The sequence below is a fragment of the Bos javanicus genome, chromosome 5, assembly GCF_032452875.1.
Source record: "Bos javanicus breed banteng chromosome 5, ARS-OSU_banteng_1.0, whole genome shotgun sequence".
NCBI classification, from domain to species: domain Eukaryota; kingdom Metazoa; phylum Chordata; class Mammalia; order Artiodactyla; family Bovidae; genus Bos; species Bos javanicus.
Window position 1 is genome coordinate 54170879 of NC_083872.1, and position 18592 is coordinate 54189470.

The following is an 18592-nucleotide window of genomic DNA, read 5'->3' on the forward strand; positions in this document are numbered from 1 at the left end:
TCTCTAACCTCTCTCTTTATATACACATGCAGAGAATAGATATTTTCCTTAAGGGCAAGAGTGTATTTAAAACATGAATACTTTCTTTTCAGTACAGAATAGACTAAACAGATTAAAAAGGTTGTCATTTATAAATAATCTTAGATCTCCTGTAGGTATATCTTTCAAAGCTATGCAAATAATAAAAAAGAGTAATAAATTCATGCCATTAATTTCATGTTCTTCATCCCTCACGTTACACATTTCATAACTACAGAGGTGAATGTATATTAACTAAAAAATAATTTTAGCTGACTGTTTATATGGGTCAAAAGTTTCTGCTGTCTAGGGACACCCTGACAGTGCTGAGTTAGCTCATCAAGATACTATTTGGCAACAAAAATGAATGTTTGTTAAAAAAGTAAATACAAGTGATTTACACAAACTACCTCTCTTTACCCTTTAGCCTAGACATGATTCTGTGTTATTTAGGATCTATAGAAGTAGGAATTCTTTGGCATTTACCAATTTATGCAAATTTGAGACAGTATTACAAATTGGTTAAGTATTTAGATTCCAGGACACTGGGTTCTGATTAAGTATATCTGGCAAATACTTAATGCAAATCTCTAATACAAATATTTGTATTTAATATTTGTAATAGTATTCAGATTGATTATATTCTTTGAAGCCAAAGATGAAGAAGCTCTATACAGTCAGTAAAAACAAGACGAGTGGCTCAGATCATGAACTCCTTATTGGCAAATTCAGATTTAAATTGAAGAAAGTAGGAAAAACCACTAGACCATTCAGGTATGACTTAAATCAAATCCCTTATGATTATACAGTGGAAGTGAGAAATAGATTCAAGGGACTAGATCTGATAGACAGAGTGCCTGATGAACTATGGATGGAGGTTCTTGACACTGTACAGGAGACAGGGATCAAGACCATCCCCATGGAAAAGAAATGCAAAAAAGCAAAATGGCTGTCTGAGGAGGCCTTACAAATACCTGTGAAAAGAAGAGAAGCCAAAAGCAGAGGAGAAAAGGAAAGATATAAGCATCTGAATACAGAGTTCCAAAGAATAGCAAGGAAAAATAAGAAAGCCTTCTTCAAGCGATCAATGCAAAGAAATAGAGGAAAACAACAGAATGGGAAAGACTAGAGAACTCTTCAAGAAAGTTAGAGATACCAAGGGAACATTTCATGCAAAGATGGGCTCAATAATGGACAGAAATGGTACGGAACTAACAGAAGCAAAAGATATTAAGAAGAGGTGGCAAGAATACACACAAGAACTGTACAAAAAAGATCTTCATGACCCAGATAATCACGATGGTGTGATCACTCACCTAGAGCCAGACATCCTGGAGTGTGAATTCAAGTGGGCCTTAGGAAGCATCTCTACGAACAAAGCTAATGGAGGTGATAGAATTCCAGTTGAGCTATTTCAAAACCTGAAAGCTGATGCTGTGAAAGTGCTACACTCAATATGTCAGCAAATTTGGAAAACTCAGCAGTGGCCACAGGAAATGGAAAAGGTCAGTTTTCATTACATCCCAAAGAAAGGCAATGCCAAAGAATGCTCAAACTACTGCACAATTGCACTCATCTCACACGCTAGTAAAGAATTGCTCAAAATTCTCCAAGCTAGGCTTCAGCAATACGTGAACCATGAAATTCCAGATGTTCAAGCTGGTTTTAGAAAAGACAGAGGAACCAGAAATCAAATTGCCAACATCCGCTGGATCATCGAAAAAGCAAGAGAGTTCCAGAAAAACATCGCTTTCTGCTTTATTGACTATGACAAAGCCTTTGACTATGTGGACCACAACAAACTGTGGAAAATTCTGAAAGAGATGGGAATACCAGGCCACCTGATCTGCTCTTGAGAAACCTATATACAGGTCAGGAAGCAAGAGTTAGAACTGGACATGGAACAACAGACTGGTTCCAAATAGGAAAAGGAGTATGTCAAGGCTGTATATTTAATTTACATGCAGAGTACATGATGAGAAATGATGGGCTGGAAGAAGCGCAATCTGGAATCAAGATTTCCGGGAGATATATCAATAACCTCAAATATGCAGATGACACCACCTTTATAGCAGAAAGTGAAGAGGAACTAAAAAGCCTCTTGATGAAAGTGAAAGAGGAGTGAAAAAGTTGGCTTAAAACTACATATTCAGAAAACAAAGATCACAGCATGTGGTCCCATCACTTCATGGGAAATAGATGGGGAAACAGTGGAAACAGTGTCAGACTTTATTTTTTTAGGCTCCAAAATCACTGCAGATGGTGACTGCAGCCATGAAATTAAAAGACACTTACTCCTTGGAAGGAAAGTTAATACCAACCTAGATAGCATATTGAAAAGCAGAGACATTACTTTGCCAACAAAGGTCCATCTAGTCCAGGCTATGGTTTTTTCAGTAGTCGTGTATGGATGTGAGAGTTGGACTGTGAAGAAAGCTGAGTGCCAAAGAACTGATGCTTTTGAACTGTGGTGTTGGAGAAGACTCCTGAGAGTCCCTTGGACTGCAAGGAGATCCAACCAGTCCATCCTAAAGGAGACCAGTCCTAGGTGTTCATTGGAAGGACTGATGTTGAAGCTGAAGTTCCAATACTTTGGCCACCTGATGCGAACAGCTGACTCATTTGAAAAGACCCTGATGCTGGAAAAGATTGAGGGCACGAAGAGAAGGGGACGACAGAGGATGAGATGATTGGATGGCATTACCGCCTCAATGGACATGAGTTTCAGTAGACTTTGGGAGTTGATGATGGATAGGGAGGCCTGGCATGCTGTGGTTCATGGGGTCGCAAAGAGTCAGACACAGCTGAGCAACTGATTTGAACTGAACTGAATAGTGTTCCAAAAAACTGATATGAAGGAACCAGTAATCAGCTTTGATGAATGACAGGGCAGTATGCTCTCTGATTCTACCTTAGCCATACTTGTGAGATATGCAGAATGAGTGTAGATCCAACGTCTAAGTAATGAAACTATTGTCAGCAGCTGGTAAGAGGAAGGACTCAAATTCCCAGGAATTGTGCTTCGAGGTTCACATTTCTTTACCTATGCCATCTTCCTCCCTGTGCCCCTATTCTGTCACCTGGAATTTTGCTTTCACATGTTAATGCAAGTTTTCCTTAGGAATTTGTGGTCATCTATTTCCTACCTGGCATGGTAAAAGGAGCATGGCACTTGAAATGAAAATATCTAAGTCTCCCTCAACTACTTACTTATGTGTACTACTGGGCAAAGCACTTAGAGTTCTTAAATTCCAGTTTTTTCAACAAGAACATAAAAGGGTTTTGCTAAAATCAAGTGAGGTCTACAGCTCCAAGATGATGTATAATGTTGTTGTGATGATGATTATTATATGCTAGTATTTATTTAAAAAGTGACAAAATGCTGGATATTCTGTAAAGTATCATATATTCATTTTCAAACAAATGAATGAATATATAGTTCATTGAATATATGGTTCATGAATATATAGTTTATTTTTACAAATGAATATATGGTTCCTCCTACATATTTCCTTTTCCTCCCAAAGGAAAGAGCTATCATTTTTCCATTTTAAAGACAAAGAGATGGAGGCATAAGGAGGGGTATTTATCCATGATCACACAGCTAATATGTGCTGAGTTAGGTTTAAAAGCTAGACCTGAATGATTTCAAATACCAAGAAGTACTGGCTGATAATGACTTAAGATAAATCTCTTATGGTTATATTTAATGGTTGACTAGAAGCACTAGAGCCTTTGAGACTCAAATTGAACTGAAGTTAGAATAACATAAAATACAATTGATATTTATGATACGGTAACATCAAAACCATCTTTTTCCTAATACATGACTTTGTGGGCCCAGCCTGAATTCTATGGCCAAATGAAATATAGCTGACCCTTGAACAATGTGGGGTTTAAGGCTCACCCTCTACACAGCTGAAAAGCTATGTATCATTTATAGCCAGCTCGCCTTAGGACTCAGCCAATCACGGCCTGAGTAGTAGAGTAGACCCCTGCAGTTCAAATCCATGTTGTTCAAGGTCAGCTGTACCTAGTATTTCTTCACAAAGAAATGGTATTCTCTCCACCATGACAATTCTTAGATATAAGAAGATTCTCATTTAGAATGTCAAAGATGTTTTACAAAGTCAAAAAAGAAGAGTTGTCCATAGGTTGTAAAGAGTAGATTTTAACATCACTATTACTGTAGGCTTTAATATATCTAATTTTTCAATCAGATGATGCATTAATCTAAGGTCAGACTGACTTAAAGTCATAAAAAATACATTTACCTTTTTATCTGTAATCAAAAGGAAATAATTAAATTTCTTTATATATTGAAGTCTAATTTTTCTAAAACTTTGAATGTAAATTTGTGTAATGCAATTTGCTATTGAAGCTAATAAAGATCATATTTTCCAAATGTGCGTAATCAGGTAGCTAGAGTCTACAGACATGCTTAAGAAACAACTCTAACCAAATGACAGGAACTCACTTTAAAATATTTGTGTTTAGTGACAAATGTGTCTTTCAAATTTTAAAATAGAATCCTTTAGTAAGAAAAGGTAGGGAGGCTCATGCAGAGCTCTATCACTAATTAGAATACAGGCAACAATTCTATGTTAAAGCTAAATCAAAGAATCCAGGAAACATCTTTTTTGACATAATTTTTAACCTATTATGAGTGATCAGTCAGACACTAATAGTAATAAATAATTAAAGCATTTTTTTTTGAAATGAAGCTATTTATATGCCAGAGAGTCTGTGTCCACAATATCACCTTCATAGCCTGAAGATTAAATGTTTAAACAGTAAAAACAAACCAAAGAAGTTTTCTTTTTGACATTTATATTATAGCCATAACATGTCTGATAACTTGCTTTTTCCATTTCTTGAAATTAGTTTGATTGGTCAGCCTATAGCCAGGAGTTTAACATACCAGATGACAATGCTTTAAAGTATATAGCATCTGATATTAAAAAAAAAAATCAAAGAAAATAAGAATGTTCTATTGCTCATGCTTCTGACAGAACTTTGCAAACAGTAGAAGTGTTAAGAAAAAATAAGCTGAAAGCAAATCTTCACTTACCGCAAATTAATCCCATTGTGAAGTAAAGCTCTACTACGTTGGTACTGTAAGAGGCCGAGACCATACCCAAACAGCATAACAAACCTCCTACCATCACCACTGGCCGGCTACCATATTTATTCACCAAAACACTACTTATAGGACCTGAGGTAGAGAAGAAGTTAAGAAATATTCAGTTGCTGGGTTATTTATTTATTTATAACATTTGTTAATTTTGAAAGTTGAGAAAACACATTTTAACAATCAAAGAAAAGTATTAGTTCATATGAAACCACATGAAAACTTTTCAATACTTTCCAATCCATTTGACTGGTTGTCTTTACCCATATATCTACAAGCACATAAAATAATAAATTAGAATTGTTTAATATCAAGTTTGGTAGGACCATAATAATTCAACTTCTGACAGAAAAGCTTTTTAATGAGACATAGCTAAACTTGTTGTTGTTGTTAATCTCTAAGTCATATCTGACTCTTTTGCATTCCCCATAGACTGTAGCACACCAGGCTCCACTGTCCATGGGATTTCCCAAGCAAGAACGTTGGAGGGAAGTGCCATTTCCTTCTCCAGGAGATTTTCCTGACCCAGGGGTCAAACCCATGTCTCCTATATTGGCAGGCAGATTCTTTAATGCTGAGCCACTGAGGAAGCCCTAAATATCTTAATAAATGGAGATAAATTTATTTATTAAAAATTTAAGGGTTATATAAATAATCTATCTCTTAGAATTTTACTTTCTGGAATAATGTGTGTTTAGGCACACAGATATATGCCTTTAATTGAAGCTGACTTGTTTTTATTATACCCCACTGTGACTTTTTAATACCATATTTTTTATTTTAAGACCCCAACTCTTTACAAATCTCATTATATTAGAAATGAGGATTCTTATACTGACAGTCTCTTACCAATCCCTGTTCATCAGGGGCCACCAAGGGTAGTAATGCTGCTTCCATGCCTTAGGTATGTTTGAATTCATTTCAGTTTGGCCACTCAGTCATGTCAGACTCTTTGCGACCCCATGGACTGCAGCATCCCAGGCCTCCCTGTCCATCACCAGCTCCTGGAGCTTACTCAAACTCATGGCCATCGAGTCGGTGATGCCATCCAACCATCTCATCCTCTGTCATCCCCTTCTCTCACCTTCAATCTTTCCCAGCATCAGGGTCTTTTCAAATGAGTCAATTCTTCGCATCAGGTGGCCAAAGTATTGGAGTTTCAGCTTCAACATCAGTCCTTCAATGAATATTCAGGACTGATTTCCTTTATGATTGACTGGTTTGATCTCCTTGCAATCCCAGGACTCTCAAGAGTCTTCTCCAACAGCACAGTTCAAAAGCATCAATTCTTCAGCACTCAGCTTTCTTTATGGTCCAAATCTCACATCCATACATGACTACTGGAAAAATCATAACTTTGACTAGACAGACCTTTGTTGACAAAGTAATGTCTCTGCTTTTTTAATATACTATCTAGGTTGGTCATAGCTTTTCTTCCAAGGAGTAAATATCTTTTCATTTCATGGCTGCACTCACCATCTGTGGTGATTTTGGAGCCCAAAAACATAAAGTCTGACACTGTTTCCATTGTTTCCCCATCTATTTGCCATGAAGTGATTGGACCAGATGCCATGATCTTAGTTTTCTGAATGTTGAGCTTTAAGCCAACTTTTTCACTCACTTCTTTCACTTTCACTGAGAGGCTCTTTAGTTCCTCTTTGCTGTCTGCCGTAAGGGTGGTGTCATCTGCATATTTGAGGTTATTGATATATCTCCCAGCAATCTTGTTTCCAGCTTGTGCTTTATCCAGTCCGGCATTTTGCATGATATACTCTGCAGGATGACAACATATAGCCTTGACATACTCCTTTCCCAATTTGGAACCAGTCTGTTGTTCCATGTCCAGTTCTAACTGTTGCTTCTTAACCTGCATAGATTTCTTAGGAGGCAGGTAATGTGATCTGGTATCCTCATCTCTTGAATTTTCCACAGTTTGTTGTGACCTATACAGTCAAAGGCTTTGGCATAGTCAATAAAGCAGAAGTAGATGTTTTTCTGGAATTCTCTTTCTGTTTTGATGATCCAACAGATGTTGGCAATCTGATCTCTGGTTCCTCTGTCTTTTCTAAATCCAGCTTGAATATCTGGAAGTTCACGGTTCATGTACTATTGAAGTCTGGCTTGGAGAATTTTGAACATTACTTTGCTAGCGTGTGAGATGAGTGCAACTGTGCGGTAGTTTGAGCATTCTTTGGCATTGCCTTTCTTTGGGATTGGAATGAAAACTGACTTTTTCCAGTCCTATGGCCACTGCTGAGTTTTCCAAATTTGTTGACATATAGATTTTAGCACTTTATTTTTTTTTTAATTTAATTTTATTTTTAACTTAATAATGTATTGGTTTTGCCATATATCAAAATGAATCTGGGATTTGAAATAGCTCAACTGGAATTATTAGGTTATATTTCTGTGGCTTGGTTAGACAATGACGATTCCCCACATTTCAACCAAACCATTTGAAAAAGTAATATGAATCCTGATTGTTGTCTGAAAAAGCTTCTGTTGATACTTTCTGGTAACGTCCAGTCCAGGTTCCATGCACGATACTGGATGCTTGGGGCTGGTGCACTGGGACGACCCAGAGGGATGGCACGGGGAGGGAGGAGGGAGGAGGGTTCAGGATGGGGAACACGTGAATACCTGTGGCGGATTCATGTTGATATATGGCAAAACCAATACAATATTGTAAAGTTAAAAAATAAAATAAAATATTAAAAAAAAAAAACTTTTAGAATAGGTGCAGCAGTTTAGATGGAACAGCCAGAGAAAATGGAGGCTCTCTCTATTAAGACAGGCACCTCACGAAAAAGGAACAATCTTAGTGTGGGAAACAGGCACATTGAACACTCTGACTCAAAAATCAGTTTTGAACAGCTAGATACTGAATAGGATGATGTTTTAGGAGTGCCTTATGCAATGTGTTTTATGTACATTTTCTGATGTATGTGTATGTGTGTGCATATAAAATATTTAGGAGTGATCAAAATGATTAAAATAATTTATGTTTCTGTCTAAAAAACTATTTTGGAAATAAAAATTCTAAATATTAGAAGAGTTGGGTCTTATTTTAATATGCAGAATTTCTTTCTTTAGTGGTGCTTTATAAAATAGTGATGCAACTTAACAATCTTAGATTCAGTGAAAGTCCATACCTCTTTATAAGGCCTGTCCAAATGTAAACTATTTGCTTTGACATTTCTTTTTAGCTTAAAATTATATTTCATCTGAAACTAATGGTTCTGTTTTGAGCAAAAACATTACATTAGGTCAGAATTCTCAGCCCAATATATAGGCTAGAAAAAACTAAATGATTTTTAGTTAATATTAAACTTTAAAAATTTGCATTACATTTGAGAACTTCTACATGGATGGTATTTAAAACACACTGAGATTCAATTATCAGTAGAGCCTTAGTTGAAAATTCCATGGATGGAGGAGCATGGTAGGTTACAGTCCATGGGGTTGCAAAGAGTCAGACATGACTTAGCAACTTCACTTTCTTTCTTTCTATATTTCCTTTTTGAGAGGAAAATGGCAACCCACTCTGGTGTTCATGCCTGGAGAATCCCACGGACAGAGGGGCCTGGTGGGCTACAGTCTATGAGGTTGCAACTAACACACACACAAACCTTATCTTAGTCACTCTATCACACAGCTATACTTAGTATTTTTATTCTTATGCATAAATATAAATACTCATGGCCAAATAGTATTAAATATTACTCCACAATCTTTCTAAGGGATATTGGTAATAACACATAATTTTATAAAAAGAACTCAAAAACAGAATACCACATTTTGCGTTTAATACCAAACAAAATAAAACTAAAAAAGGCCATATATAAGATAGCTCTATAAGATCAATGGGTTTCCTTGCTGGCTTAGCAGTAAAGAATCTGCCTACAGTGCAGATTCCTGCATTGGATTCGATCCCTGTGTTGGGAAGATTTCCTGCAGAATAAAATGGCTACCCACTCCAGAATTCTTGCCTAGGAAATCTCATGGACAGAGAAACCTGGTGGGCTACAGTCCATGGGTTTGCAAAAGAGTTGGACAACTTAGCAACTAAACAACAATGGTAAGATCAAAGGGTTGGAGGGGGAAAAAAATCAATGAAAATTGTACAAGATAATGTGAAAAGAATAGAATTCTGTCCCTATTATGGAAAAACTCATCTGAAGAAATTTTATATATATTATATATAAAATATAATTATTTATTATAACATATATAGTGGTTAGGAAATGAATGCTTTAAGTAAAAGCATAAAGTTAAATTCAAATAGCCTTTATGAGAAGGGGAGAGTCAGAATCAATTGATTAACTTGATTAATAACTGAATTTAGGTGTGGATTCCTTTTTTAAAATAATCAATTCAATTCAGTTCAACTCAGATCAGTTCAGTGCAGCATTTCCTGAGCTCCTAGTATAAAGTCACTTGACAGACACCAAAGATAAAGTAGCAAAACACAACTATAATCGTCAATGCATTATGTTCCAGAGGAAGAAATAATCAACAAGTTATTTTAAGAACTGTGATGGATGTTTTGATAGATATTATATTATCAGAGATACTTATCAATACTTTGACTAATAACAATGATTTCTTCTCAGTTTCACTGATATTACATATTCTGTTTTATATGTGATGCCTGGATAACTAACAAATGGGCTAACTGATTACTATGTTTTATAAATATGTTAGCCTAAATAGTATAAATTTAAATTTGAAAACAATCTAGGAATCAAAACCTCATTTGCAACATATGGGAAATAATAGAGGGGGATAACCATATGAAGACAATTTCCCATTAGTGTGACTGATTAAAGGTAGCCACTAAAGAAATTATTTAGAAGTGTCAGCACATTTTGGGGGGGGGCAGGCTTTGATAAATTCTATACTGGCATCCATCAAGATGCAATGAGAGTTCTAATTTTAATAAATAACTTTATATTAGACAACTTAGTTAAATGATATCCTTTAATGAATATGCTCACACAATTATAATTTTTTCTAGCACAAAAAGATATACTTTATAAGTGATTTACTTAGAAATAATCAACATTCCATATCCCTCAATAGTAAATGCTTATGTCATAAATTATTTTACTTTGTAATGATTATAGACAGAAAATTAAAATTATGATATGGAAATAAAATATTCTTATAAGGTATCTCTAAATGCTTAATATTAGCCTCAGGAGACCTCTAACATTAGATATAAAAACACAATACCATCCAACATCTCTCTCCAACCTTAAAAGCAACTTGGTTTATTACAATAACAAGAAAAAAGTTTCAAGAAAATAAATTCTGATTGTATATGATTTTTGTTAAACATGAACTAGCTTCACAGGTGTCCCTTGTTGAGGAATCTTAGGACTAATTATATTCTGAGTATATTCATTCATTCATTCATTTATTAATTCAATCATGCCAAAAGTTTTTACTCAGCATGTGTTTTTTAAGTAATCATAGTCCTTAATCACTAGTTATGTCAAAAAGGGAAAATCCACCTGCTGAGAGAGTAATATCTGAGCCTGTATGTTGGTAGAGCAAAGGTACTGCTTATCAGAATGCTTTATTCTATTTGTCAAGCAGTTAAAAGAAATAGTATGCAAGAATAATAATATCTTTGTTCCAAAAACATACACAAAAATATCAGACTATATTAAATCAGACTCATCTAGCCACTTATCTTCTGATCCAGCTTTCCAATCTATCTCAGAATTTTAGTGTCACATACAATGGCCACTTTCATACTAGCTGTGAAGTTGTAAAGGAGGACTTCATCAGAGAGCAAAGTAAGGATCAAAATATTATCCCCCATTGTTCAGCTACTTCTTTGTCTTCTAAAAGCTACTTCTGTCTTTTATGGATGCGGATCCATAAAGTGAAAGTGAAAGTGAAGTCGCTCAGTCGTGTCTGACTCTTTGTGACCCCATGGACTGTAGCCTACTAGGCTCCTCTCTCCATGGGATTCTCCAGGCAAGAGTACTGGAGTGGGTTGCCATTTCCTTCTTCAGGGGATCTTCCTGACCCAGGGATCGAACCCGCGTCTCCCGCATTCCAGGCAGACACTTTATCCTCTGAGCCACCAGGGAAGCCCTATGGATGTGGCGCCATAACGCTCAGCAAAAGAATATTAATTCTAGCAAGGAAGTTTTTGTGGGTTCTTATAAATTACACCATTTGCCTATTCTTGGAATTCCTGCTGGACTTAGAGTTGGTAACACACACATGAACAAAACACTTTATTGGTTTGAACATGAACAAAACCATTTTATTGGTTTGAGTCTTCTTCATACAATCTGTCCTAAGGTAACTGCCATATGGTAATAGTAATGTTACTCGCTCAATCGTGTCTGACTCTTTGAGATCCCATGGACTGTAGTCCACCAGGCTCCTCTGTCCATGGAATTCTCCAGGCAAGAATACCGGAGTGGGTAGCCATGCCCTTCTCCAGGGGATCTTCCTGACCCAGGGTACTATTATTATTCATCAACATTTATCAAATTATTACTCTTTGTAGGAAACATGCTGAGAATTCTACATGCATTATTGCATTTGATTTTCATGGCCTAAATAACTAATTGCCTAATTAAAGCTATTAACAGTTGATAAAACTGAGATGTGCAGTGTTCAGATTACTTTTTCAAGGTCAACATCAATATTCATGGTAGGATGTAGATATGAGCCCAGGATCATCTGATTATAAAACTTGTGCTCTTAACTACTGTGCAGAAAAGAGTTAACGTAAGCAGAGCTAAGGCTGCTATCCTTACGAAAGCCTGCTTTCAATATTGGCTCCTGGCTGGCATCTGGGAACCTGGATTTCAGCAATGTTCCCATCACTCCCTACAGATAAGAGTGGCTCACTATACCTGCATTGTTTTTATAAACAATGCAATTTATGTGGTACGCCTGCTTTCCTTGTGGGAGTCTGGAATTTTGGTACATGCCAGATGGGGAATGTCAGTTGAACAACCCAGTAGAAATCTTAAGCATCGAGTCTCTAATGAAGTTTCTGTAGAACTCATTTCACACGTGTTGTCACAACTTGTTGATGAAGGAATTAAGCCCATCCTTTGTGATTTTATAGGGAGAGGACTCTTGGAAGTGTGGACCTCATTTCCTCCATTCTTGGTACCCCATACTTTTCTCTGGTTATTTTCTCATTTTACTTCCTTTCATTTTAGTAAATAACAGTCATGAAAAAGACAATGTTGAATCACTAATTACTGTTGTTGTTTAGTCGCTAAGCTGTGTCCAACTCTTTTGTGATACCATGGACTATAGCCCGCCAAGCTCCTCTGTTCATGGGACTTTCCAGGCAAGAATACTGAAGTGGGTGGCCGTTTCCTTCTCCAGGTGATCTTCCCAACCCAGGGATCGAACCTGCAACTCCTGCATTACAGGTGGACCTTTAACCATTGAGCCACCAAGGAAGCTCAATTACAGAAATGCAAACCAAAACTACAATGAGATATCACCTCACACCAGTCAAAATGGTTATCATCAAAAAAATCCACAAACAATAAATGGTGGAGAGGGTACAGAGAAGGAACCACTCCTACACTGTTGATGGGAATGTTTATTGCTATAGCCACTATAAAGAACAGTATGGGAAAACTTAAAAACTAAAAAAAGAGCTACCACCTGACCCTGCAATCCCACTCCTGGGCATATATCCAGAGAAAAACATGGTTCAAATTGCACCCTTATACTCATGGCACCACTATTTACAATAGTCAAAACATGGAAGCAACCAAAATGCCTATCAACAGAGAAATGGATAAAGAAGATGTGATACATATATGCAATGGAATATTACTCAATCATTAAATAGAATGAAATGTTGCCATTTGCAGCAACATGGATGTACCTAGGGAAGGTCATACTGAGTGAAGTAAGTCAGACAGAGAAGGAGAAATATCATTATGACATCCTTTATATATGGAATCTAAAAAATGATACACATGAACTTACAAAACAGCAATAGACTCATAGACTCAGAGAACAAATTTATCGTTGCAGGGGATGGGGGAGGGATGGGGGAATGATGGGGAAAGAGACAAAGAGTTTGGGATGGACATGTACACACTGCTATATTTAAAGTGGACAACCAACAAGGACCTACTGTATAACACATGGAACTCTCCTCAGTGTTATGTGGCAGCCTGGACGAGAAGGGAGTTTAGGGGAGAATGGATACGTGTATATATATGGCTGAGTCCCTTTGCTATCCATCTGAAATTATCACAACATTGTTAACCAGCTATACCTCAATACAAAATAAAAAGTTTTTTTTTCCATTAAAATGGCATTTTAAGTCCTTCAAATCTTTCTAGCTAATCATCAAAAGTGCTCTTACAGACTCAATAAAACTACTGTATCTCTCCTACTGTTAACTTAAAATTTTGTATATTGTTCTAAACACAGATTTTTGTTACATATTTTTAAAGTATGTGACATACAAACATGAATATGTGAACTGGTATATTCTTTTGGTATATTGTTATTCTGTTCTGTAAACATGAACTCATAGTGCTTATTTTTATTTCTTTTGAATATTGCATGAGTACATGATAAATGTGAGACAATTTGTAGAGTATGTTATGTGTTGAACATTTCATAAAATATATTTTATCAATCTAAAACCATGAATTGGGATTGACTATCAATTTGAGTTCTATAAAATTTTTATGCATAGCATAAACACTAACAGAAGAAATGATAAACTGCTATAATTTATTTTTCATTTGCTTTATTTCAAATTTGTATATGTGGTAACCTGTCAAGTCAAATGACAAAAAGCACTAGTGCAGGACTAGAAGAAAGTTGTTTGCAATTACAGAAATTTATCTGTGTTTACTATGACAGTATTTTTCTTACTGATGGAGGTTTTCTAAATTTGAAAGATTTTTCAAAGGAATTTTTTGAAATATAAAATTGTTGCTATTTTCATTTGAGCAGAGGGTAAGATCTTCTTCATTCACTACTTATTAATATGCCTGAGGTTTATTCCTGCACTGAAATTGGGACTGAAAGTCCACCTGGTTTCTCTCCCTCCATGTGATCTCCTTTCATTTGGGGTCAGTGAAAAAACATGAGCAAAGAGTTCCTGATAATTAGGAAGCAGCTATTGCATTTGCTTTTATGAAGGATGAAGATAAAAATGTCACACAGGTAAATCATCTTCAAGGAGCACATTGCTCAATGATAACTATCTCAGTTTGACTAAATAGAGTTCAGTTGGTTGGTTCTACACAAGATGAATCTTATATCAGCTGAAGAGATTCATTGTATTCACACAACACTCATCTAGGATTTTTAGCCCACCAGGCTCTTCTGTTTATGGAATTCTCCAGACAAGAATACAGTAGAGGGTAGCCACTCCTTTCTCTAGGGGATCTCCCCAACCTAGCAATCAAACCCCATTCTCCTGCATTGCAGGCAGATTCTTTACTGCCAAATCCATCAAGAAAACCCATAAGATGGTACACAAAAGTTTTAAAAGAATGGTTTGAGTAGTCATAGAAACCAAAAAAGGGGTTGGTGGCTTAGAGGTGAGATTCTCCATCATGAAGAGTATACATGGAGCAGCTATAGGGTTGGTTTGGTTTTTAATCAGAAGGCTCGGTTTCAGGGATCTCTCTGGTAGTCCAGTAGCTAAGACCCCATGCTCCTTATGGAGGGGGCTGGGGTTCGATACCTGTTCAGGGAACTAGATCCCACATGCTGTAACTAAAGAACCTGTATGTTCCTAAGAAAATGGAAGATTCTTCATGCTACAACGAAGACCTAGTGCAGCTAAATAAATCAGTAAATCAATAAATAAAAGAAGGCCCAGTTTCAACTCAAACCTACTGCCTCAGCACTTAGAAGAATGAACAAGGCCCATGGATTATGATTTCTCCCAATATCTAGTTTCCTCTTATCCCTAAGTAAGAACCCTGATTTGTTGGCTGGATACTCTGCCCCTCCATCTTTTTTTTTTTTTTAATTTTATAAGGGAGCATAGTCGATTGACAGTGCCCCCCATCTTAAAAGACTGTTGCTCTGTCTTTCTGGTAGCTATGGCCACATGACTAAGTTCTGGCCAAGAGCCGAAGTGATACAAGGAATTTATCTAGTCCCCTTAAAGGGAAGAGCACACTCCTATTTTTTGCCCCTCTGTCCTGACTTTGCAGCCAAAGACGGAGAAGCTCTAAATAGGCAGTAAGAACAAAACCTGGAGCTGACTGTGGCTCAGATTATGAGCTTGTTATTGCAAAATTCAGGCTTAAATTGAAGAAAGTAGAGAAAACGACTAGGCCATTCATATATGACCTAAATCAAATCCCTTATGATTATAAAGTGGAGGTAACAAATTCAAGGGATTAAAACTGGTAGACAGAGTGCTTGAAGAACTATGGATGAAGTTCATAACATTGTACATATTTTCTAATGTTGGGGAAGACTCTTGAGAGTCCCTTGGACTGCAAAGAGATCAAACCAGTCAATCCTAAAGGAAATCAACCTTGAATATTTATTGGAAGGACTGATGCTGAAGCTGAAGTTCCAATACTTTGGTCACCTGATGTGAAGAGCTGACTCATTAAAGAATTTCAACTCTAAGCCACTTTCTACATAAACTGACATTGACCTTTTACATATTTGCAATCTAAGATATCCCACCACCTGATGCAAAGAGCTGACTCATTTGAAAAGACCCTGATGCTGGGAAAGATTGAAGGCAGGAGGAGAAGGGGATGACAGAGGATGAGATGGTTGGATGGCATCACCGACTCAATGGGCATGAGTTTAAGTAAATTCCGGGAGTTGGTGATGGACAGGGATGCCTAGTGTGCTGTGGTTCATGGGGTTGCAAAGAGTCAGACACGACTGAGCGACTGAAATGAAGTGAACTGAAGATATATCAACTAATTCAGTGATAGAAAAACTCAATTCCTATTAAATTTTTTTATAAAATCCATGAATATCCTCTCATAAAAAAGTATTTAACATCTACTAAATACCTTCTTTTCCTCTAAATTGAAAGTTTACTTCATTTGAAGAATTATCTCAGTGTGATCTAACTATAGAACATTTAAAGTGATTCTGACATATTTCCAATTTTTTAAACTTAACTAAGTTGGAATAGTCTAACTCAATAAGATTTTTAAATGTGAATATGCAATTCAGAATGTATCTTAAAAAGTGTACTTGTATATATTTCCACTAGCCTGTCAGGAATATTCAATTTGTATATTGAAGATTTCTGTCTGTTTCAGGCAACTGATAAACAGTATGGCCATTTCCGAAGGACACTAAAATACATTTCTGCTCATGGATATTTTTCCCTCATAATTCTAATTGTGCGTAGGATAGTATGTGAAGTCCTTCTTTCCCTCCCTCTATTCTTAAAAATTAGTTTTAAATAACACTGCCAGAATGCATTTCATGAACATATCTGTATAATGTAAGCCCTAAAGTTTTAATTACTACACTACTTTGTTCCTATCCCTCTGAAAAGATAGTATTAATATTCTACTTTGTGACATATTTATTTGCATATTTGTTTTAATCAGTAGAATTTCAGCTCTTGGAGACCAGTGGTGTAATATTATAATTTATTTAGGCATAGGATAAATATATTTCATATAGTAGATAGTAATTTTTAGTTTAATTAGAAATTGTTTTCTAAGTTCATCTGGGATTTTCTTTCTTTCTTTCTTCCTTTTTGGCCTCACTGTGCAGCATGCGGGATCTTCTCTGACCAGGGATTGAACCTGTGTCACTGCATTAGAAGCACAGAGTCTTAACCACTGGACCAACAGGGAAGTACCTAGGATCTTCATATGATGCCACCATCACTACATGGGTATGATATCAGGATTTAACATAGCAGACAAGATTTTAAAAAGGATATTTAACTATTGGGTTTCTTTCTTGTCTTACCTAAATCATACAGGAAACAAAAATGCAACACATATGCCAAATTAAAGGTCATTTTAGAGATGTGTATATCATCACCATTCATCTAACTCTTCTCTTTAAAAGTGCTTTTGTTTATGAGTAACAATTAGTTTTAAGCAATCAAAAAAGTCCTAACTAAAGGTATGAGAACCACCTGCTCCAATGGCCCTATCATTGTCTACTACAGCTATAGATGTATTTGTGCCATCAATCCAAGGTACATAGTACCAAGAGAATGTGCCCCTAGTATTCCTTGTGCATATTTTATGTAAGTTCTAGAATACTATAAAAGTAACACCAAGTAATAAGAATTAGTATCACCTACTTATTCCAGAGTATACAGTCATCATCAGAGAAATCATAACTAATATTTAATTGAGTCCTCCCTTGGTTAACACTATTAGTTACTGATTGCACTTCTATTTTCTCCTACTTCCTCTCTTGAGAGAATATGGATTCCTTGCAAGAATCTGTTTTTTGCTGTGCAGGCATGTGCTCAGAGAAATAAACTCTATACTGTGGAGAGATTTACTAAAAGAGCCAGTCATAGTAATCTCATTCCCTTCTCCATTGAATGTGCTATGACACAATTCTGGCCAAAGAGTGGAAACCTATTAGGAATTTCTGGGAACGATTTTCCTCTGCTTATAAACAGTTACCACGAAATCCCTAAATGTTGTCTCATTTGCATATGTTTCCTTGAATCACAACAGCCTTCTTGTGAACAGAAAGAGAGCTGGCCTGAGGCCGAAACACAGAAGCTAGCAGTTTCAAGAGCATCACAATAAACTTGGAACCCTAATGATGCCATTCTCTATTCATTCTATATTTCAGAATTCTTATGAATGAAGTGATATGTTTAGGTAGTGTGTGCGTGCATGCCTCCTCAGTCACTTCAGACTCTGTGACCTTATGGACCATAGCCTGCCAAGCTCCTCTGTCCATGGAATTCTCCAGGCAAGAATACTGGAGTGGTTTTCCATGCCTTCCTCCAGGGGATCTTCCTGACCCAGGCTTTGAACCCACAGGAGTGCATTGCAAGCAGGTTCTTTACCACTGAGCCACTGGGGAAACCCATTTAGGTAGTGTGGAAGTCCATTGAGTGTTTATGCTGAAAGCATTCCAGCAGATAAACCTGTAGGAAAATGGATTATTTTTTTCTTAAATATTATGGTACAATATGGGACAGTTTTGAAAATACCAAAAGTAATTATAACAAAAATATTTGATTCAATCACTTGTCTGACTGAGAAGCTGTTATTCAATTTTATTTTGAAGAATTGGATATTTTGTTTAATAGCTTGTTTTACAAGTTTCCTGAAATAAGTGGCATGCAAATTTATTGCATTACACGCATTCGTAAATTAAATGAGAACTTTAAGTTGACAAGGGTTTATTGCTGTTCCAAGCTTCATGGAAATTTAGATAATATATGACATTGTCTAGACATGTCTTTGTATTTGGTTTATATTTAACCTCTTT

At 36.3% G+C, this 18592-nt stretch overlaps 1 protein-coding gene across 11 annotated transcripts in view; it reads right to left on the reverse strand.

Moving 5' to 3' along the window:
* The window catches only part of SLC16A7 (solute carrier family 16 member 7), a 204432-nt gene that overhangs the window by 13457 nt on the left and 172383 nt on the right, over nucleotides 1–18592 (reverse strand). For all 11 annotated transcript variants that reach the window (XM_061416633.1, XM_061416637.1, XM_061416642.1 and 8 more), the window contains one exon: nucleotides 5090–5233. In XM_061416633.1, coding sequence (XP_061272617.1) covers nucleotides 5090–5233 — 144 coding nt within the window. The remainder of the gene's footprint in view (nucleotides 1–5089; nucleotides 5234–18592) is intronic.